We start from the raw sequence: 23080 nt of genomic DNA on the forward strand, positions 1-23080 counted from the left end.
ATTTAAAATAAATTTTTCAGAATAATTAGTATGAATTCCAAACATTTCATGTTTGAAAGCAGTAATAATTTACAAATGTTTGTCTTTATTTTATCTCTACTTGGTTTCTTATCTTACCTCCCTTTTATACGTTGGCTTCTGTATACCCTTTTGTGCTTCATTTAATTCTTGCAATTTGCTTTCCAGATTTCTTATTTTATCATCTTGATTGGAAATAATAGATAAAAGCTTCCTTTCCTTTTGATTGCTTTTGTCCTCAAGTTGCTTCAATTTCATGCACTCACTGTCTAACTGTTCCTAAAAAATAATTTTAGAAACACCAGTACAATTAATAAATTTGAGGCTTGTGGAATATCATTATTCAGCAGTCTATAATAAGCTAAATGTATGTTTTGCATCACAAGTAAGGATCAGTCTTGTTTATTACATTAATAATTTTCAATTGATAGTGAAGACCTTCTACCACTACACATAGCTGTAACTCATCATAGGTGATTACTCAAAACAACTGTATCTTTCTCAAAGTCATGTTTGTGTTTATACAAAATCAAGATACTTTCTTGATTCACTTACTATATCATTTACATTAACATTTTATGTATAATATTTTGCATATATGATACATAAAATAGTATTTAATTAATTTCAATCTTATACCATTTTGAACATGTTGATAATTCTGCAAATTGAGCAAACCCAAGAACACAATCACACAATCACAGAATCCTAGATTATCTCCAGTTGGAAGGGACCCATAAGGATCATTGAGTCCAGCTCCCTGCTCCTCGCAGGACTACCTAAACCTAAACCACAGAACTTAGAGCATTGTCCAGAGAGGCTCAGTGCCATGACATCTCCCCTGGAGAGCCTGTTCCAGTGACCAGCAATGGTCTCAGCGAAGGACCCTTTCCTAATGTCCAGCCTGATGTGACTTCATGTCCTGTCACTGCTCACCAGAGAGGAGAGGAGAGCAGCACCTCCCCATCCATCGCTGCCCTTGAGGGAGTCAACTGCGATGAGGTCACCCCTGAGCCTTCTCTTTTCCAGGCTCAACAAACAAGTGACCTCAGCTGCTCCTCCTAATTCTTGCCTTTGAAACTTTTCACCATCTTGGTCACCCTCCTCTGGACATGCTCCAATAGTCTGATGTCCTTTTTGTGGCACCCAGAACTGCACACAGTGCTCGAGGTGAGGCTACAGCACTGCAGAGCAGAGCGGGACAATCCCATCCCTTGCCCAGCTGGCGATGCTGTGCCTGATGCCTCCCAGGACAGAGCTGGCCCTTTTGGCTGCCAAGGGACACTGTGGACTCCTATCAAATTGCCAGCAACCCAAACTGCAGGTCTCTTTCTGTAGGGCTGCTCTCCAGCCTCTCATCCTCCAATCTTTATGTATAACCAGGATTGTATTGCAAATATTTCAGTCCTATAAAGATTTGTGGAATAAAAAGCGCTGGCTGCTCCCACTTCGATGATCCACCTAGGAATTCAGGGAACTTTTAACTATATGGGATTTTTGTGGAATAAAGAAGAAAATAACAAACAAAATTTTTTAATATGTTGAAAGATAGTAATTGCAAAAATTTTCAAGAAACAACCAACAGTTAAAAACTGCTACTATGAAAACCTTATGGTTATTAGTTTATGCAATCTAGGGAACTGTCACAGAAAGTGTCCCCAAGCCCCATGATTGTCTCTGCAAGAGAAGTAAGCCCAAAGGGTTAACTCTTAAAGAAGAATGTATGAGAATATAGTCTGTAGACAGGTAGGGTAAGTTGAACAGGAAAGGAGCAACCATGTGCTTTTTCAAGATCTTTTGTTTTATTTTCAAATGGAACTTACATAGGGTGAGGTTGTGCATTTGGAGATCAGATGGGTAGGGGCTACCCTGCTAGACAAAGACAGCCATGCAGTCTTTACAGTAAGAGCTTCAATGCAACTCCAGACTTGGGTTGCATTTTGAAGATCCAGATTAAGCCTCTTCTGCTCAGCGACTTCAAAACATTGTCTAAAAATGACATGTTTCAATCCCAGCAAAACTCCTTAATCCTAACTCTACTATGCTTTGCATTTCTGACAGGTCAAATTCAATTTCCCATTTAAACATAAAGTAAGGAGATATAGCTTCTCCTGTGTTTTCCTTCATAATTTGCTGGAAATCCAAACACCTAGGAAAAAGCTTTCATCAAAGATAGTACTTGCCCTTGAGACACAATTGTATCTTAAGGACAGTAAAATAACTCACTGAGCCTTTGATACAGCATAATTTATCTCTCTGAGACTATTACAGCTCTAATTCACATGTGGGTTTACAAAGGCCCTCAGATAACTGGAGACCCTGAAGAAATGGCCAGCAGTTCTCCCCCATTTCTCCTGCATCTGCAGGAAGCGAGGACAAGATTTAAACAAGCAGATGAGAAGAGCCATGTTGCAGTGAAGACATATCAGTACATGCTGATGGAAATCATCATTCCTGTGCACCATCAGGATACCAGGCAAAAGACTGGAGAAGCAATTACACCTTTTGGGATCTTTCAGTAACACAACCCTTCATAGCTTGATGATCTTAAGAGTTTCCAATACTGTGCCTGGCAGTTTGCAATGATATGGTAACCCTTCTAAACTGGCTGAAAATTACAAAGCTAATGCTTGATAAGCTTCATAAACTTTATACATTTTATAAATATGTCACACAGGTCTTTTAAGCATGCTGGTATTAGCTGTCAGCAAAGTGGTCATGTATATATTATGAACAGATCAGTATCTTTTCTTTTGCAGAGGCTTCATAGGATCAGAGGATAATTGAAATTGGAAGGGACTTCCAGGATTCTCTAGCTTCTAAACAAATCAGGGTCAGTTACAATGTCTGATCAGGTTACTCAATTTAAACTTGAATTTCTCAAGGATGAAGACTGCACTTTTCCCATGCCTGGCTGTCCTCATGGTGAAATGTTTTCCGCTATGTTCAGTCTGAACCTTTCCTGTTTCATCTGCCCATTGTCTCTTATCCTCCTGCCATGCACTGATGCCTTAAGTTTTAACTTTCATATTTTCCAGATTCTGCACTGTATTAGTATGTAACTCTGAACTTCATATAAAGTGTTTTCAAGTTCTCTTCACAGTTTTGTTAAACAAAACAATCCTTTTCCAGCCTGAGAACCAAGGACACTGTTGTAGCTTCAGGCCCAAAAAGTGTAAACAATGGCAAATTGAGGAGAGCAATCTGGGAGGATGGGACTTCATAACCTGAAGCTGTAATTGGACAATTAACCCAAATATGTAAATGGACCAAAACTTAAAAAAGTGTGAAAACTTGTGGTTGGGATCCATCTTGGGTGGAGCCACGGCCAGGCTCGTGGACTGCCCAAGGTGTATCCTTTAAAGGCCTTTTAATAAACACCTACTTTACTCTTTAACACTGTCTAGCCTCTGTCCTAGGCAGCCTCTCTAGGCGTCAACAACACCATTAAGAGCCTGGCTCCATCTGCCTGATAACCTGAATATAGGTATTGGAATGCTGTTCACTTTCCCCGAAGCCACCTTCGGGGAAAGGTTGGACAAGAGCAGATTTTGCACCTTCTCATGGGATACGTACTCCAGCCTCCAGTTAGCTCAATGGGGCTTCTGCTGAACTCACTGTAGTTTGTCAATGTTTTTCCCATACTGGAGGTCCCTAAGCCCAGTGTATTATTCCAGATGCAGTTCAGTGAACACTGAATAGAAGGAGATACTCACTTCCCTGGGTGTGCTAGCTGTGCTCCTGTTAATACAACACAGGGAGCTGTTACCCTTCTTTTCTGTCAGGACACGCTCCTGGCTCATGCTCAGCTTGCTGTCTAACAAGATCCCAGCCCTTTTCCAGCAGAGCTGCTCCGCAGCCAGTCAGCCCTCAGACTGTACTGCAGCAAAGGCAGGTCCCTTTATTTTTCCCTGATGTGTGCTATAATGGTCTATATTTCAGTGGCTTCCTAAAACAAACAAATGGTCAGGTAGTTTCAAGAAAAAACACAATTCAACTGATGAATTATTCAACTGATGACTACTATAAATGGTCTCAAGGAATATTAACTGCGATTTTTATCAGTTTCCCCACAAACTCTTCTTTATTATTGGGTAGAGATAGATTAAACAGATGAAGCAATAGGAGAAAAGGCTTTCAATACCAGAATTTCTTATATCTTATATTAGGGCCTAATCCTGCTGCATACACCGTACCAGCAGCAAATAACAGCTACATGCACAATATTATCAGCCACCAAAAAAATCAAGTCCAGCTTTCTTTGCATTAAAGACAGGAAACAAAGTGACACTAATGAAGCTGGTATGGACTGGAACATGGAACTCCACAAGACTGCTGCAGTAGCTGCTCTTGGTTACATAAGTAATTTTAGCCCTATAATTTAGAACACAAAGATGGCTACTATATGTCTGCCATTCCTCTGCCTATGTTCTGCACAAAAGAGCTAAATATTTATTGTAGGATGAGAGTTTTGAAATGTATAATATTTGTATCATTCTCCTTGACACACAGTTTCTTCCTCCATTTTATGGCACAAGAAACTCTTGACAAACCAATTCCAGACAGTGTTTAATACTGAGGTTCTTGAACCAGCAACATGGGATCATAAGCATGTTTTCTTGTCACAGGAGCTGACTTTAGCTTCATGTCTTATTAAGTTCACAAGGATTCTGATATCTGTTCTAAAAAGTAGAAGCTTGACATCATCTCATCTCTAAGGTTTTTGGTTTGCTGCACAGCTTTGGCTCTGAGACAGTGTCTGGATCCCAGTTCTTCCCACTTAATAAAGTTTAGCCAGGGTCTCAAAACTAGACAGCAATACAGGCACCTTTGGTCTTCTTGGGCAGAGGGCTGAAAAATTCTGGTAATGATGTATATAGTTGGGTACTGACCACCGAGCCAATCTGGCCACTCACTTCTTTCAGTGAAGACAAATGTGAACAAAAAAAAAATCTCAAAGCGTTTTATGACACACAGGCAAGAGACCTTGACAGCAGCATATAAAATACACATGTATGACCACCTACTAGAAAACAACGAAAAGATAGCTCCTCCTCCCTCATTTTAAACCTCTCAAATTCAAGCTCTAATCATGCACCTATTACAATCAATTCAGGATTTCTATTGACTTTACTGCAGGACAGAATACAGTCCACTGAAAAATCCCACTGGATTTAGCAAATGACAGTTTCAAAAGGTTTCAATAAACCCAAGCATCTTCTGCCATGGGAGAGACTCTGAATTTCAAGGACAGTGTAGAGGACAATGGCTGTAGGAATAATTTATTTGGTTTAGAGCAGACTGTGAATAGAATATTATTAGAAAAATACACGCTTTCAAAATAGAATATTCAAACTTCCAAATTTCAGTACCTGAAAAAGCCAATACTTCATGAATTACGCACAAGAAAACTATACTGGGTCAGTGACAGGATGGTGGATTTTCAGTTTAAAAGATGTCAAAATATGACATCTGAGGAAAAAAAAGTACAAGAAAACAGGAGACATTCATGATATATCTGTTAATAAATTCCCAGATCTTCTTAGTAATAGTTTCCATCTATTTATTAACTCTCAACAGATGTCTCTTCCACAGAGTTGTCCAATTTTCCCTTGAAGCATGAATTCCACTGGCTTACTGTGGTTTTTTTTTTTTTTTTTTGTTAAATCAAAAGATAGCTTGTGTAGAGACACTGCTATATATCTTCCCTCGTAGCCATGAATTGCATGGCCAAGACACAGCCAGAGCTAGTACAAGTGTGTGTGCCTCTGCTGTGCTGTCTGGACATTTTTGTATCATTCTTGCCAGATCAGTGCAAGTTTACTAGACCCAATGCCAAACATTATGGTCCTCCTTGCATTGGAAGGATGGTGCATATATATCCATGTGCCTCTGCAGAAGGCAGCCTTTGTCCAGTCAAACATACTTTCCCAAGCTCCATGCTTTTTCCTAGTAACAGGAACAGAGAATAGGCTGGGTCAACCTAGCTTTGCATGGGTTTAAATCTCTACACATCCCCTCTAAAAATACCTTATTTGAATAGCAATGTGCCTGGGTTTAAATGCATCACCATGCAGACAGACTTATATAGTTCATTCTGCATGGAAGTATTTCAGAAATATTTCTGTTCATGGAATAGAAGAAGCAAAATCCAGATGAAATGCCTGTTGCTGAGAAGTAACTGCAGCAATGGGCTACACAAAACAAATATGCAGATAAAGAAAATAACCTACATTCCATTAGGAAAATAGCTCCAGAAATGATGATTCCAGATTCTCATGCATTGCCTATAATCTCCTGTAGAGATCACATTATTTCAGTGTTTCCCCATAGGATGATCAGGTAACACAGCTTCCTTTCATTCCTAACTCATTATATGACTAGGTTGCTTAAAACTATTGTTCTTTAGTAAGCATTCAGAAAGAAGACTATGAAATACTAGACTTGGTCAGTCTTCATGTGCAACCATAAGATCTAATTTTTATCCAGCTCAAGACAGCAAACTGCAAAAATAGACAAAGATGTTCCATCAAAGAATTAACCCTTCAGCTGTGTTTTAATGCAAGTAAGTGCAAAGATAAGGAAAGAAATGACATCTTATAATTACAGATTCTGATGTAGAAAAAATATAAAAAGACTTTATTTTAAATAGGAGTGTATAGAAATATTTGCTGGCAGTATGTTTAAAATGTTTGCAAAGGCTTGGTCTCATATAAGATTCCTTCAGGATAGCTAAGTAAGCACCAGTAATTCAATGAAATTACTTTTGGATCTAATGGAATTGCATTTCTGATAAAAAATGTGTTTCTGTGAATTTATCACAATTAATTTGTTTGTAGCTTAGGAAATAAATCCTGAAATTGACTCTTTAATTCTAATGCCTGATTTCTCACAAGGGTCTTTTAAAGACCCTTAGGAAGTCTCTGCTATGGAGATTCACATTCAAAAATAAGAGACTATGTTACAAGCTCTCAAAAAAACCAGTGAGATGACTTACAATAAGAACAATGTCACTTTGTACATTTCTGTCACTGTCTTTTCTCAATATATAAAATGCATTCAAGGCTTTTCCCAGCTATTCTGGGCTATTACTTTATGACACATAGGCAAGAGACCTTGACAGCAGCATATAAAATACACTCAATAGGCTGTAGTGAAAATCTTTATGTTACTTCAATGAGGAGAGGCAGAAAAGACATCATCTTAACACTGGCTATTTAAAAAACCCAAACAAAGCAGCATCTCCCGAGCAATGGATTGTTCACTTCCCACTCCATAACTTTTGGAGTGCAGATTCTCCATTTCTTGCAAAAACACAGAGACCGTTTGCAATGTGAAATGCTCTTGTAAGAAGGAAAAAGCCCTTTTATGGGTTTTGGCAAGGTAAGAAATAAATAATCAACTAAGCTCCTGCTTTGTGGTCAAAACTGTTCCACAGAGCTTGATGGCCAAACAGAGATTTCGCTGGGAAGGACCAAAGATAATGCTTAGTTCACCTAAACAGGCTGCAGTGGCACAAAACTCATGTACTTCATGTGTGGTGTCTTATCTTCTTTTTGCCAGGGATTAATGCACGTGATGGCATTTCTTGTTCTGTTCAAAGGCACCTGTAAATATCTCACTTATCTTTTAGGTTCTCACAGCACAAAAGTGAACTTACTGCAGGTGACATACCTTTAGGAGTTTTTCTCTTTGCTTTGCTATATTCAGTTTTTCAGAGAGCTGCCTGAAAGGTAAGTTGGATGTTTCAATGTCTTCATGCATCAGAATGTAAGGATGTGCATTGCCTTAAAGAAAAAAAAAAAGCCACTGACTATTGCTGCATTTTTCACGGTCAGCTTCTAAGTAAAAGCAAAATTAAAAGAAGCTAGACTCATAGCTTCTTTATAGACTTCTTTATGTTCTTTGAGCAAGCCTTCATATTAAACAAGCAAGAGATGCTAAATTCTGTGGTTAGAGACAATGCAAGACTAAATCGGCAATAAAGAAATGTACATGTACTCTTAGAAATAAAAGTCAGCCACTTTGCTAGTATTTATGAAAACCAGGAGTGTTAGGCTAGTGTGAATAAATATTTAATGAGCATGGCAGATTAACACATGGTTACTTTGACTCTTTTCTCTTATTTGTGTAATACAGTCAAACAGTGAAAAATTATCCATCAATGACTATTTGATCTGAAAGAGAATTACCTGCTTATAAAGTTCTGCTTATGCAGTAAGATTAGCATCACAAGATTCATCTAACATAAAAGACATACAATCATACCACTCACATCTAGAACAACCCGAGATATACTTTTTAACAGGTAAGTGTAAAAATAATTATGTAACAATTAAAAAAAATGTAGCAAATTATTTGGACCCATATTTTCATAACTTTTATTGGCTTCAGTGTAAGCAGATTCTACCTCTATAGAAAATCTCACCATTTCTTGAAGAGGATAAAGAGAGACCCCAGAAGTGTTGAATTTTATAAATAGATCTTGAAACAGCACATTTGTGTTAACTCTCACATTCACAGGAAAGTATGATACTCATTTGAAATATGTATATTGTAAAAACTGAAGCAACAAAGTCAGAACTATTCATCAGTGCAACACAGCATAAAAAGCAATCATGTGCAAACTGGAGTACATACCTCTATTAGCATTCAGAGCAGCCAACTGTGATTTCAGTTTTGCAATAATGCTGTTTTGAAGCTCTATCTTTTCCTGCTGTTCACGTATTTGCTGCATGTAGTTTTCTGTCTGCAAATATAATTTAATTAGCATTAATCTTATTCTGTTTTGACTAGGGGTCTCCTATTTGGCATATAAAAAGCAGCTCTGATTTTTAAAGATAACAGTAGTTGTGGTCGTCGGAGTAAAAACCTTTGGCAAGTCCATCTTTTTGTAGAAAAGGTATTATAGGAAACAACCTCTGAGTTTTAATAACTATTTCAGCTGTGGCAGTTGTAAAGGGTAACTTTTAAGTTAGGATTCTTCATTTACAGATGTAGAATACATTGTGCTCAAATTAAAATTTGAGTATTCTTCAGAATGCTTGTCAGTTTATCTATAGAAAAAAGTAATTTTCCCCTGCATATTTTCTAACAAATAATATAAAAATAGGCTTTTAAAAATGTAGATTTTAGATGGAAAACAACAACATTGTTTATTTCATACAACAAATACTCTGTAAACCATTTTGACTGCCTATGAACAGTTTTGTACATTTCTTTGAATGTAGTGGACTAGTTTTTCTAACCTACATAATGGGGCTGGGGAGGAAGGTAGGCAAAAAGCTCCATCCTTTGTCTCCAATACTACAACTCATGCTATAAAAGGCCACACAGGCTCCTTTAATAATACTGCTTGTATTTTATCAAACTGTAAATTTTGCTAGACAGTCCATTAATCGAATGAATGGCCAGGTGGCAGGAAGTTGCTAATATTCGAAACTATTGTTTCATTAGCACATGCTTAATGCTGCAGTTACAGCAGTGCTAAAAACAAGCAAGAAAACTTGTGAAATCCCAACAAGAAAACTTTCAGGAATGCACTGAATTTTTCTGCAATTAGGAATATGTCTATTACTGAAGAGGTCACCACCTGCCACCATCTGGGACAAGACTCAGCATTGTTTTCATGTCTATTAATAGTTTAGCCATAGTGCTATCTAATTCTCAAATCTCAGCCACATTTAAATTCTATACCCTCCTACTGTCCGCTGTGTTTGTCTGTAAAGCAGACAGGAAAAAATATCCACAAGCAAAATTGATTTTAAAAGGCCAGGTAGTAGTTGTGCTATGAGATTTTTTTTTTTTTTTGTTGTGCTTAAAAAAAAAAAAAAAAAAGTGATCAAAGAGCAGTACACTCCAGCAGCTATAAGAGACCTCATGAAGCAGAAAAATCACTGAGAACCAAATTGAAAATGTACAACAGCAATGTCTTGTCAACACTTCTGTACAGAGCACAGACATGACAGCTAAAACAGACAGAAGAGAAGATGCTTTTGACAGCCAGTGTGCACAAATTATTCCTTGAGTCAGATGGCAGCAACAAGTTACCAACTAGAAGATCTGCATGACAACCAACCATCCATCTGTATCAAACACCATCTGGCCGAGATGACTCTGGCTTCTGTGTGCTTGACATGGCTCCCAGCTCTAGAGACTGGCAAAACAAGTGGCCTATCGGTAACTTAAGTAGTAAACTGTTAACAACAGCATGGTGGACAATCCAACAGTGTGTGGAGGCCACACAATGAACAGAGGAAGTTACTAGAGTAAAGCAATGTACAAAGGTCATACAAAAAACAGAGGAGTTTGGTTCAAAAAAAGCAACAAAAATAATAAAACCCAAGTAATTTTAGTATCAACTCTTCTTGAAAAAAATATTTTTGTTCTCTTTTGAAATCATAAAATTCAACTGAAAGTTTGATTAGGACAAAGATTTAAACTGGTAGTAATCCTTTACCAAAGGCTTTAGATTTTTAATTTCTGAAAATTGTGAAAATGCAGAGAGCAATCTTGCAAGCATTTAGTTCACTTAGCAGTGATGATCTCACACTTCTCTGGCTTTCTTGTCTGGATCTTGGAAGGACTATCTCATTTTGCACTCAATGCTTTGTTTCTTGGTCAGAAGATTCTTTCATGTAGTTTTAGATTATTCAGGAGTATTAACTGGCTTTTCTTCAAATAGTTAATAGCTCACCCTAAGAGACAGAATTTAAAAGATCCCTAAACATTCTAAAATGTCTTGCCTTTTGTTAATTAGTTGAAATTTCAGCATAAAAATCACACTACTTATGCTTGTTATGTAAAGAGACCTCTACAGATTTACACCAGCACTGCTGCAAGCCTATGAATAGAGACAGACTGTACAGTGGATGATTGCACACATGACTGACTTGAAATGTGTTTGTTCTGTGATGCCTTGGCTAGTTAATTTTGCCATGCAAGAAGATAGCAAGATTGGACCCAGATATCAGAATATTCTCTATTAGATCCTTCCCTGCTTCCAATTCTACTACTGCTCCATAACTTGACTTGGAATATGGTTCATTTGCCCCTGAGCTAAGTCCCAGCCTACCAGATCTACTGAGTATCAGAAAGTTCTGTAGCAATGAAAACATTCAAGCTTTCCTGTAACAGAGGTTCCATTGCTGGGCAGAATATGTATGATAAAAAAACCTATGACAAAGCCCAAACCTTTCAGCTTTGAAATATGCTGTCCTACTTGAGAAGTTCCAGAGAAGTTTTGACTGAACTAATGTTTTCTGCAACAGACTAACTAAAACTTCAAATGTGCTTCTTGGTGGTCAGAATGCCTCCAGAAACTTTCTGTTACTCCATTAACGAATAAATGTACTGGTTATCTTTAAAAGAGGCATACTTATTCTAGCAACTTTCAGGTACATTTGTCACAAAGATTTTTAATTTAAGCTATTTACATTAATAATATAAAAAATTATCTTTTAAGAATGCAAATTAAATTCCACAATGTACTTTGTTAAAGTAAGGAAAAATTTATATACATTTTTGCTGTGTTTACATTATAAGACTTCATTAACCCTCCAAAACAGACAACACTTTTCCAACCTTTAAAACTATTAAAAATACAAAAAGAAATTCTAAGGTCAAAAACCAGAAACCCACCTACTAAATTCATAGCCTAGTGACTTGCTTTGCTGTGTATTGACATGGTTTCATAATGGCAATTTCCAACTTTAACAGATGCACTGAAGTGTGCATAGTTAAAGTGAAACTGGTATCTACATCTACTACCATCCCCCATGGGAAGGATGGCTTTAAAGATGGAATTCAGCTTCCAACACCTACTTTTTGCTGTAGTTCTTTCACAGCATGGTCTCTCTCCATGCATGCTTGTCGATAGGCTTCATAAGCTTTGTTAAGCTGCTCTCCAATGTTTTTATCCATAGTTCCCAATGTTGTTTCATCACATGGTCAAGTTAACAGACCTGGAAAGTAATCAGAAGGAAAAAGAACACCAAGAAACAGCAGTACATATCTAAAAACATATATAGCACGACTTGCACCACTGTTGTATTCAACTGATACGTGCAGTATATCTGACCATTAGCAGCATAACTTGAACTATAGCTCTGTTCACCTCAATGTTTAATTTTATGTCCAGGGATGGGTTTAAACAACAGACAAATAAAAGCAGCTTAACTCTTAATCCAATTCTGGATGTATAGAATGTATAAATGTATCTTTAATTACAGTGTTTAAGACTAAGACTTAAAATTGGTGCAGATTACCAGTTACCAGATTTTATATGATCTCCAAAAGTTTAACATTTGCATAATTATGAAATAAAGACAGTATTAATGAGCAAAGCTAAACTCAGCTTTTGGCATTGTGTGGAAAAATCATGCTATGGAAAGCCAGTATCCAGAGACAGAGTCCTGGAACTTGATTAGAATAAAGGGAGGGAGAGTCCCCTGGGGCACATTGCTGGGCATTGCTGCCCGTGGGGTTTTCTCTCAGTTTCGGAGGTGCAGCCTCCTTTTATCCTGAACACCCGGCTGCACGATGCCCCCTTCCTTACCCCACTGGCTGAGGTACTAGGAAGGTACAGCCTTCCCAAACTCCCTACCACATATATCCCCTTGAACCTGTCATTTTATCCCAAAGTTCAGACACTCAGGCTTGTAAGGATCCATTTGTTTTAGGAGTCAAACTGTCTGGGCTGTGCAACAAACTTGCTGCTTGAAGTTGGTAAAGACATTGAGACCCATTTCAAAGATCTTAACATCCATACCCTCAACCAAGGAATTGTTTGTAAAAACAGTAGCATACATCTTTCCCATCAGCATTAAGAAATAAAAAGATAAAAACTCAATTAGGTCACAAAAACCTATCCCATTCTGTGCCAAATTTGAAAATGTCAACACAAGCTACCCTAAGGTAGGCTTAAAACATCTTTTATCTAAAAATCAATTATATCAACCAGTACGAATTATCAAGACCTGGACCTTTTTATCCAATATTATGAACTTTTTACACTTTGTGTACAATTTCAGTAACAACTGCCAAAACTACAGCTATCAACTTTGACACATAAGGCTAGAACACTACTAAATGTCAGAATCCAATTTCAAGAACTTTGCAAACACAGGTAATTTACTTCTATAGTAATATATGATACTAATTTTAAGAGTTCAAAATTTAGCATAATACAAGCTCAGTAGAGAACAAGTTAGTCAAGTCTCAACCCCCACCCTAGAGCAAAAAAAAATAGCAATTTCATTTCTTGTTTATTTCTTATTTAAAAAAGTGTGGACTGCCACTATCATCTCTCACTATCTCCTGAGATTATGCATAAATCACAAATACTACTAAAGAAAGTGACATGAGGATAAACCCGGCAAGAAGAGTATAAGGATAACTTGCCTTGGACACTGCTCAAAATTCTGAAGATTGCACCTTGATGATTTTTTTCATATTTACTTGCTTTTGAATATATTCCCTATCACAGGGCTTGAATACACAAAGATGGTCTAACTTTTCTAAAAGGTTCAAAAGACTACTGTATGAACATCACACTTTTTTGTCCTGCAAATTTTATTTTACTGGTATGTTCTGACAGGAAAAGCAATTGTGTCTCACCTCTGGCTTGGCTGTACTTCAATAGCAGCAAAGCAAATTCTTTAATGACTTGGAATCTTTTAGGGATCCTTTGATGTCATAAATGTTACTGAAATCCAAGTTTACAAGTTTTGCATAAAAGGCCTACATTGTTTCACATGAAAGGCTTTGTTTGTTTGACTTGTTTTGTTTTCCTAAATACCAGTTCAGTAGTTTATAATCCCTGATGGTGCATAGTGTCTCAAAGCATTGTTAGTAACACAGGCTACTTCATCCACCTTCTTCCTCCCTGAAATGGTACCCTTCAATAAATGGAATATTCATGCTCATATCTGGGGCACACCTTTAACTAAATGGGTAGGCTTTCTTTCCTTTTCAGATGGAGGACTGTTCTGTATAGTTCAATGAATAAAATCAGATATTATATTTGCCTTCAGGGACAGGTGCTAAACTCCAGAAAGCATTGTTATAGCTGAAAGTGACTGAAAGCATGTTCTCACAATCTTTAAAACTTGTGAAGTTTGCATCAGTATTGATTTTGTACTCATCTGAAATCCTCCAATGTTAACAACTTGCCTAGTAAATGACATGTCCTGTACATATGAGGTAACTTCAAAAAATGAGTACAATGGGATCTAAAAAAATATGTTCAGCTTCTAATGGAGAGAATAGGGCCCAGCTCCACGTGACTCACAGTTCACAGAAAATGAAGGTTTTAATTTCATTCATGCAAACTCAAACCTCCATTTGAACAGCAGTATTTAAAACTTATACCTGATTTCCCGCCTTTTAGTCATTCATTGCAAATGGAAACATTAACAAACAGTGCTTCTGTCATTTGGACTGATGGTATCAAAAGTAATTGATCCAGCAGGCAGAACTGTAGCACAGTGCCTGATTTTCTACTTTGGATGGAAAAATAATTTACTGGTAGCTCCCTAAACTTCAGACTCCATGCAAAGAAAGGTCAGTGAAAGTCATTACTAGTGACACTTTAGGATGGCACTGTAACTAGAAGAATTGGTCCTATATTTGCCCCATACCCCAGACATTCTTCTTTGATCTTACCCTTCCCTTTCTTCCAGCACGAGCAACCTTTCTGTAAATTGTATCAGCAAACCAATCCAGTTTAAAACTAAACACTAAATGTATTTTTGCTGCATTAGTTTTAATGCAGGTCAGATCCACAGACCACTTCAAATGGCACGGTAACACAAGGGAGCCTGCACAGGGACAGAAATCAGCAATAGGCGGACAGAACTATGTTCAACAGCAGCACTGTTTTATGTGTTTGAATTGTAACACGAAGTCACAGTTGTGTAACAGTGTCACAAGTCTGCGCTAAGGATAGGCCAGCCTTCCCACACCTCTGGCCGCACATTTTTGCTGCTTTACTGGTCCCACTATCAGTACTTCTATGCTACACAGCTGAGTATGCCAAAGTAGCTCCTTACTTCCTCAAAAAAGCAACAACAAACCCCCTAAAAAAACCAACCTCGGAATTAAAACTGGAGCTAGCTCACTGCAAGGCTGCTGGAGCACTACTACCAGCACAAGGAGGCAGTGGGAACATGCGACTAGCCGTGGGCAGGACTGCCGCAGTCTACATTTAGATTGGATTAAACTACTCTGTAGTCACACCCCGGGTTGCCTGCTGCTGGAATAAATAACTGCTTCTTATGTTATCTGTCTCATATCCAGAACTCCTTGCAGTTAGAAAAACTGGCTCATTTTCCTGCTTCTCCTCCATAGGCATCAATATTTATCAGGGAATTTGCCAACTGTTCCTTGTCATTTACCCTTCTCCCTGCATCCAATGAAGAGGAAAAACTCCCTCCCAACAGCCCTAAAAAACCCCCCAAAAACCAACAAACAAAAAAACCCCAACCCAAATATCTCCACTATTTTAATTAGTTATGATTAGTTATGCTGTATCCAAATGGCAGCTGGAACATAATTCAGCTCAAAGCTGACAATCCTGATCTTCAGCACCTTACATTGTGGATATTCATTAGATCCTAAAGGCTTTCACAATCATTAACAGCAATATATAGCAGAAATGCAGCACTACAAAATGCTGCATTTATTCTAAGAGGGTCAGAATTAAGAGATTAGTTACAGAAGTTGTCCTGCAAGTGTGAATACCTGTGAGTGCTATGCTGCTGGAGCTATGGCAATGATAACTGGAATTTCATATTTGAGTAAAGACTTGTACACTGGATAACCACTGGGTACACCTAATGTTTAAGACAAACTTCTAAGTAAACAACAAATGAAATCTGCAGATTATATTAAAATACTTGCTTAAAATCAGAAATATTTTGCTGATATAGGTGGTGGGAAGAAAAGTAGTAATATGCATTTTCTTAATCAAATGCCAAAAAAGCTCCAACACAAAGATAAGCAACATATTTCTGCTGCAATCCCAGCTCACAGCTCACCAGTTTTCATACTAGTTTTCATATTGCCTCTATTGCCATACTATTTTCATATTGCCATTAAATTGTGAAACAAAGGTTTTAGCTAATCATGTGTATATGCACATTAATTCATAATACACTTTCCTACCTCTCATAGTTTCATGAGAGATGAGAACACAGGGGCCATCCAACCGAAAGTACTTCTCTACATATTTCTGCTCTCAAAACAGATGTTTCAATTGCTATATTTTCTAAGTTACACTGTCATCATCTTGGGAACAGGAAGCCTGTTGAGATAATCATTTGTGAGAGACTGAGAGCTCATTGAACTTTTATGTGGTTTTTTTTTTTCCCTTATTTTTTTCTGAGTAGACACAATTCCTGCTTTGCCCGACGGCGGGGCGCGTCGTTAACACAGCAGGAGCCCCTGACGGCACAGCAGGGTTAGCGCTGGGCAGCCCCGGCGCGCTCAGGGCTGGGGACGGCGATTCCCGCAGCGCTGGGGCTCGCTCCCCGCGCCGCGCTGCCGCCTCTTCCTGCTCCTGCGCTCGCCGCCCGGGCCAGCGCCTCCCGGCAGCGAGCCCGCTGCTCCCGTCCCCCGATTCCCCGCTCCCGGAGCGCCTCCGCACGCAAACGACGCGCCCCCGGCCCCGCTCCCGAGCCGGGCCGAACGGCGCCGAGGGGGAAGCGGCGCCGCAGGGAGCGGGGGGCGGAAGCGCGGCCCGGGAGCCCCGGCTCGGGATCCCCTGGCGCGCGCTGCGGCCCGGGCCGAGCCCCGCGCTCCCGCGGCAGCGCCCGAGCTTTCCAAAGCCACTCAGACTTACGAGCGCCGCACGGAGCCCGCGGCCGCTCCCGGCACAGGGCGCTCGCTCCTGCCCGGGCGCCTTAACCCAGGAACCAGAACCGACTTCCTGCCGTGCCTCTCCCCGCCCTGTGACGGGTGCTGCCCGCGCTGAGTCGGGGCAGGGCAGGGCAGCGGCCGCCGGAGCCGCCGGGTTCGCGCAGGGACGGCGCCTTCCTCGTCCGCCCCGCGCAAGGCTGGGAGCCCGTCCGCTCGCCCCCGGGTGTCGGGCAGTGCCTCTTCAGGCTGCAGAAGACTTCTCAAGCAGCCTCTGCGCTGCTCCCGACGTCCCCAGGCCTCTCCTGTTTCTGTCTGTGATTTGTAAATAACACTAGTTACATTTGTGATATACTTCTCATGCTCACGGTATTTTCTCTCTGAAGGGTCTGTTGTAGGTTACTAGAGAGGCATTTCCCTGCCTGCGTTTATTTCATGCAGGCAATGAATACTATAACTAGGAATATAATGGAAACAAACAGTTTTAATTTTGCTACTGCCTGAAGCCCTTCTCTCTTCAGGTCACATGTATAAGTACAACTTTCTATCCTGACGGTGTGTAGGAGGATGGGAGCTGATGGGAGAACATGAGGCATTTGCTGCATACTTGCGCAGGATACCATCGCAGAGCCAGCGGCAGAGAAGCACTACAGATTTTGAGTTAAACTCTGCTGTCTCTGAACCCCGGTGAACATACCCATGCACCCGAGCTGCGGTGTTTGTTCTAGGGCAGAGCTTTTTGCTTTGCCCACTCACAGATCAGAACTTGCATTCCAGCAATTTCAACCTATCTACCCTGGGCGCCTGCCCTTGGAAGCTTGGGGACTGAGCTCAAACATAGCCACAGAAAAAGTAGCCAGGTGTTGCTCTCTGTGCTGTTTTGAAGATTATTTCTCTTATAATTTATCTTTCCTGCAAAGACTTCAGCAACTCTTTTGGTCTGTTTTGGCCTGTACTAAGGCTAAAGAGACTTACAGGCAGATAGCTTAATGAGTCTATACATATACTTCCTGTTTGGCCATTTTTAAGAATTTCAGGTGAGGTCCTAATGAACTATTGAGATTCAGAGAGAGTTTGCTCTTTTAGCACATTTTCAAGAAAGGGAAATTCAGTTTCCTTTTTCAGAGACAGTGCTTGAGACGTCCAAGTTAAGGTTTCATTCAATGGGATCTAAAAAAAATAAAATAGGGTGTAGGGAAAAATGTCTATTGTTTCTCTTTTAATTCAACATGTTAAATTTTTAGACAGTTTTGGCAAGCAATTATGCTCTTAAAATTATAATGGATATTCAGCTGAAATATAACCTGCATTTCTTAAATTCAGATCAATAAATGCAATATAATTTAACTGCTGCTGTATTTAAAATGGATAATGTGCAGAAAAGTACAAGTAGGTGTTTTCTGATGATAAACATGCCTCAATTAAAATTATGGCTACCTGAATTCAAATAGCCATAACATGTGTACCACCTCTGAAATACTATCATTGCATGTTAGTTGTTTTAGGAGGAAAAATTGTTTATTTAATTCTAGGAACGTACTTAATGTAAATTTGCTGGGAAGGTCTTAAACTCAGCAACTCAAAACTGGCGACTGTCTACAAACATGACTTTTCAAATCACATGCATTAATCTCTTAGTGCTTTTTCAGTAATATTCTTTCACAGTAAAACATGGGAGACGCTGTTTTTTCCTCTCTCTTCATTATTTAGTGCCTTCTTTCTTCACATTTCCTCCCCCAAAACAATAAGGTATATTTTACAAGCTTTACAGTAACCCATCTTGATAATCTTAGAGACTTCAAACCTTTGAATAAATTAAATAGAAGAAAAGAAAAATACCCATGAAAATATTACAAACCCTCTATTTCATAGCTAACTTGATCTCTGATCTTTTTGAGCATTTTCTGCTCTACAGTCAATGACTAAATTACTTTTTGTTCTTTTCTGCCTCATCTTGCTTTCTTTTTTTTTTGTTTTTCTGCTCCTTCATCTTCTGTTTCTGTACTCCTTTCCCTACAGCTATTTCAGGAACAGTTTTCTGTATTTCTGCCCCACATCAATATTTCAAACTTTTATGTCATTGTCAAAGCAGGATTGCTTTCCTATATGTAATCCTCACAAGATAGCTGGAAAGAGGCAGCACATATCAGTGTATTAAAAATGATTTAGGATTTTAGGAAACTACTGATCTTAAAAACAGTTGCAAATCACTTATCTGGGGTTTGGGAGTGGTGGTGCAGGCCTTCTTGTATTTTAATACTTTATTTCCCTTTGTGTTCACAGTCAGAGAAAGTCTTACTTTGACTACTTATGCTTAGAAATTTAGAGTGAGAATTTTTGTTGTTGTTGTTGTTGTTGTTGTTGTTGTTAGGGGGTTTTGTTTGGGTTTTTTGTTTGTTTTTTTTTTTTCTTGGTGATTGGGAATAAGCAAGTTGATACTTTTTTCATCATGAAAATTCGAGTTTGTGCTCAGTGGGTCAAACAGCCTATTTAAATACTTACACCATGCATGTGCAGTTTACTGTTTTACATTACTTCTGAAATGGTGTTTTAACAGGAGTTTTCCTTAGTGTGCTGATGTGTTAACACTGATGTGTTAACCTCCTGCGCTGAGGTCTGGGGAGGAACTCACTGCTTTTGTGAGATGCTGCTGCTGGAGCAGCTGGCAAAGGGCTGTAGTTCATCAAAGGTTTCATCTGATTCCTTTTTATGACTCTCTAAGCTTATAAATGCCAATTGGCTTCTGCTAGAAAGAGGTTAAAATATTTGTTGCAAGTTTAATGTAGCCATTCGTTCAGACGCTAGGTGGCTCACGTCAGATGTTAAACCTTTTCCAGAACTTAGAGACTGTGGTCCCAAAGGAGTGTGCTGGGTGCTGAAAGAGTCTCTGTTGCTCTGGGGTGTTTCACCGTTCTTTTAATCTATTGCTGCTTTAGCAAAATGTGCTTTAACAAGCGTGTTTTGATCTTGAAATGCCTTTCCTGGTCAGAAAATGAGAACTGTGGATTAATTTAGACCAAATGCTGTCATTCCGTAGTCTGAAGGAAGTTGAGGCTGATCATTTTTTTCCCCAACATCAAGAATAGTGGTTGATGAGCCTGTGTAAACCTTAGTGTGTCATTTGCCTATAGGTTGTAACAGACATAATTAGTTTCTGTATTACAGAAACTAAAGGATATTTAACCAAAATGCAGACACACAGATTTGGAGCACTATAATCAACATAAAGGTAATGTCGTATACTTTTTCTGTGTATCTGAATGCTGAAGCTGATAAGTCTAATTTACTCATTGTCTTTGCAAAGTGTAAGAACAAGAAGTTTGGATTCTCTTTTCTCATTTCTTTAGTAACAGTATAGGCAATCTTTATGTTGCCTGGAGGAGTATCAACAGGATTATGAAATGTGGTTTTGTGCTTCTTATGACTAATATTAGCTGGGAACTTCCACTGAGAAGTACCCAACTGAAGAACTTCCTTAAATGCAAGAGTGTGCAGAGAGTCATTCTCTGAAACAGAGACCTTAGCAGAAACAGTCTGCAAACCGGTTTTGAACCCAGTGCAACATTCTTTATTTCTGTAAGTGATGTCAATGATTTCTGGAGGCTCCCTACCCTGGAGGAAGGTTACCCTGCATGAAAAAGGAGCAGTGCATGAACAGGCAACCCTACCTGCATGGGAACACCTAACATACAGAGCAGCTGTTGGACCAAATATAAAGCATACTTTTTAATATGTTGTGAAGAAAAAGCCCATGATGATAATGACACCAAAAGAAGGTAGCAACAGCTTTGGAAAACAAATATATTCCTCTATATAGAATATAACCTGTGTTACACGTGGAGGGAGTAAAAAAGGGGGAGTGTATTACTTCTTTGAGAAGAATTGCCAATCCACTGATTCTTAGTTAAGCTCCAAATAAACTGTGTTAGGCAGACCCTTAAGCTCTGTTTTATTGTAATTGTGTCTCTCCCCACTTCCCCTCAAACCACTGAAACTGAGTTCTGTAGAGCAATGCAGGGAAACCGCCTTGAAAAATTAATGTTCTAGCATAAGTGCCTTATTGCCGTAGAGGCAAGTATTCAGGAAATTTAACATATAATCATTAATTCCCTAGATCTGTCAATGTGAAAAAGTGAGATATTATGGTATTAACTACATTATATAGGCCTTTTTCCTTTGTTCCATGCTAAAATTCATTAAATTTTGATAACTCATTTATAGAGAACTACATTATATAGAGTATCTAATATAAGAAAACATGATTGATAAACAGAGCCTTTGCACTGTTTATTGAATGTTTCTTGATCCCAAGCTTGTACTTAGGTTTTCAGTGTGGAGTAAGAGTGGAAGAAGTCAAGGAAGATGTTTTGAATTGAAACATACAATTTCTGGAATCTTATGACCTCTTTTGCTCTTCTACAAAAAGGGGAGCTGTGTCATGCAGCAAGACCACAGATTATAGTATTATTTTTGTTTCTGTAGTGTCATAGAATTCCAAAGTTTGGGGAGAAGGAGGAGACAGGTGTTGATGAAAAGTCATTACATTAATGGACCTGTGTAGTACATCTCTGGAATTTCTTGTCAGAACTGTTCAGGATGTGAAAAATTTGGTGTTCAGGGGGAGATTGGACAAGTAAATACTTGAGAGATTCGATGAGGGAAACTAAAGAGACAGGCAGCATCAATCTCAGGAAGTTCTCTGACCTGAAAATAGCTGGCAGCTGGGAGAAGACTCTGAGGAAGTATTACATATGCTTGCCCTGTTCTCATTCTTCCCAGGGCATTGATTTCTAGCCACTGCTGAAGAGAAGATGGGTCTGAACCAATGTGGCATATGTTCTTACGTTAATGACTTCATGCTGATAAAAATGTGTAGGAATTTCTCTACATTAAACAACCTCCTGTAAAAGACCGGATTCTGTAGAAGTATAGGGAACATTACTATTGCAGAAGCTCCAAAAGATCTTAGAAAATTCATTCATAATTATTTCTGAATATTTTGAGAATATCCATTTGAAAGATAGAACCTTTGGGCAAGTTTTTAAAGATATTTAATCTGGTTTCTCTCAAATATGCTGTGTATAATTTGACTGCATTTCTAATTGAAATGTGATGACCAGCAGATCAGCTGCATAATATTGTAACTGCTCACGAGGCTTAACAGAAGGTTTGTTGTGTAAATACACAGGTGACCTTCTTCTTCTGTGTAACCTTTTAACAAAACCACTATAGTGAAAAAAAGGTTTTTGGAATTATTCATCTCTGTAATCTTTTTTTTTTGTGATATAGTTTAACTCCTCATTTTAATTTTTAAATCTTTGTATAAATGAAAAGGTGGTTTTGTGACTTCAACAAAGCACTTTTCTTGATTCTCACTCATAATCTTCCTGTGAGAGTTTGGTGGTTCTGAGCTTGACTACTTAGAGTGGCAAGACAAAATAAGAATCTCAGATTAATGTTTTTGTAAGTCTCAAAATGTACCATTGCAATGAAGTTCTAAACTGAATAAACAAAAAAAAAAACCCCAAACCCCAAAACCAAACCAAAATAAAAATATATAAATTTGAGCAGTCATTGAGCAGTCAGGCTGCTCAAGTTTTAACTAAAATTTCTTGATATCTGCATGCACCAAGGAGAAATCAGCAGCTGTGCCTGCTGAATTTTGTGGTAAATCTTTCCCAACTCTAAGCAAAGAAAGCTTGAAGCCATGTGCTGTGTAGCTCATCGTGTTTTGACACTGTGCTGGGTTGAATAAAGTCTCATCATCGGTGAAGCTAAGAGGAGTTAATGATAATAAAAGTTCAGACCAGCTTCTTGCAAATGATATTTGTTCTTACCATGCAGTAAACAGGAATATATGTACAAAACATAAAGAAAAGAAAATATTATTCATTGTGTGTTGTCAGTTCTAATACTAAATAGAAATTTCTAAATAGAAATTGCATCAATGGTAATAACTCTGACTTTCTAGATGAGCTATCACACTTCAAGATTTATTCCTGGTGAAGTAGAGAGAGAAACACATGATCAATGGGTTTGGGCCTTTTTGCATAATTAGTGGCAAAACGCCTGTGCACACACACATGCACACACTCACTTCGTCTGGCACAGCTTCAGTCTTCTGATACATCAGCTGCTAAGACATTTTCCTATCCGTAGCTGCTTCCTCTGAGTGAAAACACACCTGCTCTTCTAGCATTGTATCCAC

At 38.7% G+C, this 23080-nt stretch overlaps 1 protein-coding gene across 2 annotated transcripts in view; it reads right to left on the reverse strand.

Annotated features, from left to right (window-relative positions):
- TANK (TRAF family member associated NFKB activator) overlaps window positions 1-16996 on the reverse strand; it is a 28487-nt gene extending 11491 nt beyond the window's left edge. The window contains exons 1-6 of one of the 2 annotated variants that reach the window (XM_058028382.1): window positions 16859-16996; window positions 16183-16321; window positions 11842-11981; window positions 8659-8767; window positions 7693-7805; window positions 118-297 (exon numbers count right to left, since the gene is read on the reverse strand). In XM_058028382.1, the coding sequence (XP_057884365.1) occupies window positions 118-297; window positions 7693-7805; window positions 8659-8767; window positions 11842-11940 (501 nt within the window). In that variant the 5' untranslated portion in view covers window positions 11941-11981; window positions 16183-16321; window positions 16859-16996. The remainder of the gene's footprint in view (window positions 1-117; window positions 298-7692; window positions 7806-8658; window positions 8768-11841; window positions 11982-16182; window positions 16322-16858) is intronic. The other variant, XM_058028383.1, reaches the window with a different exon arrangement.
- Between the last annotated feature and the right edge of the window lie 6084 nt (window positions 16997-23080).

Source organism: Melospiza georgiana, chromosome 7 (assembly GCF_028018845.1).
Source record: "Melospiza georgiana isolate bMelGeo1 chromosome 7, bMelGeo1.pri, whole genome shotgun sequence".
In the NCBI taxonomy this organism is placed as follows: Eukaryota; Metazoa; Chordata; class Aves; order Passeriformes; family Passerellidae; genus Melospiza; species Melospiza georgiana.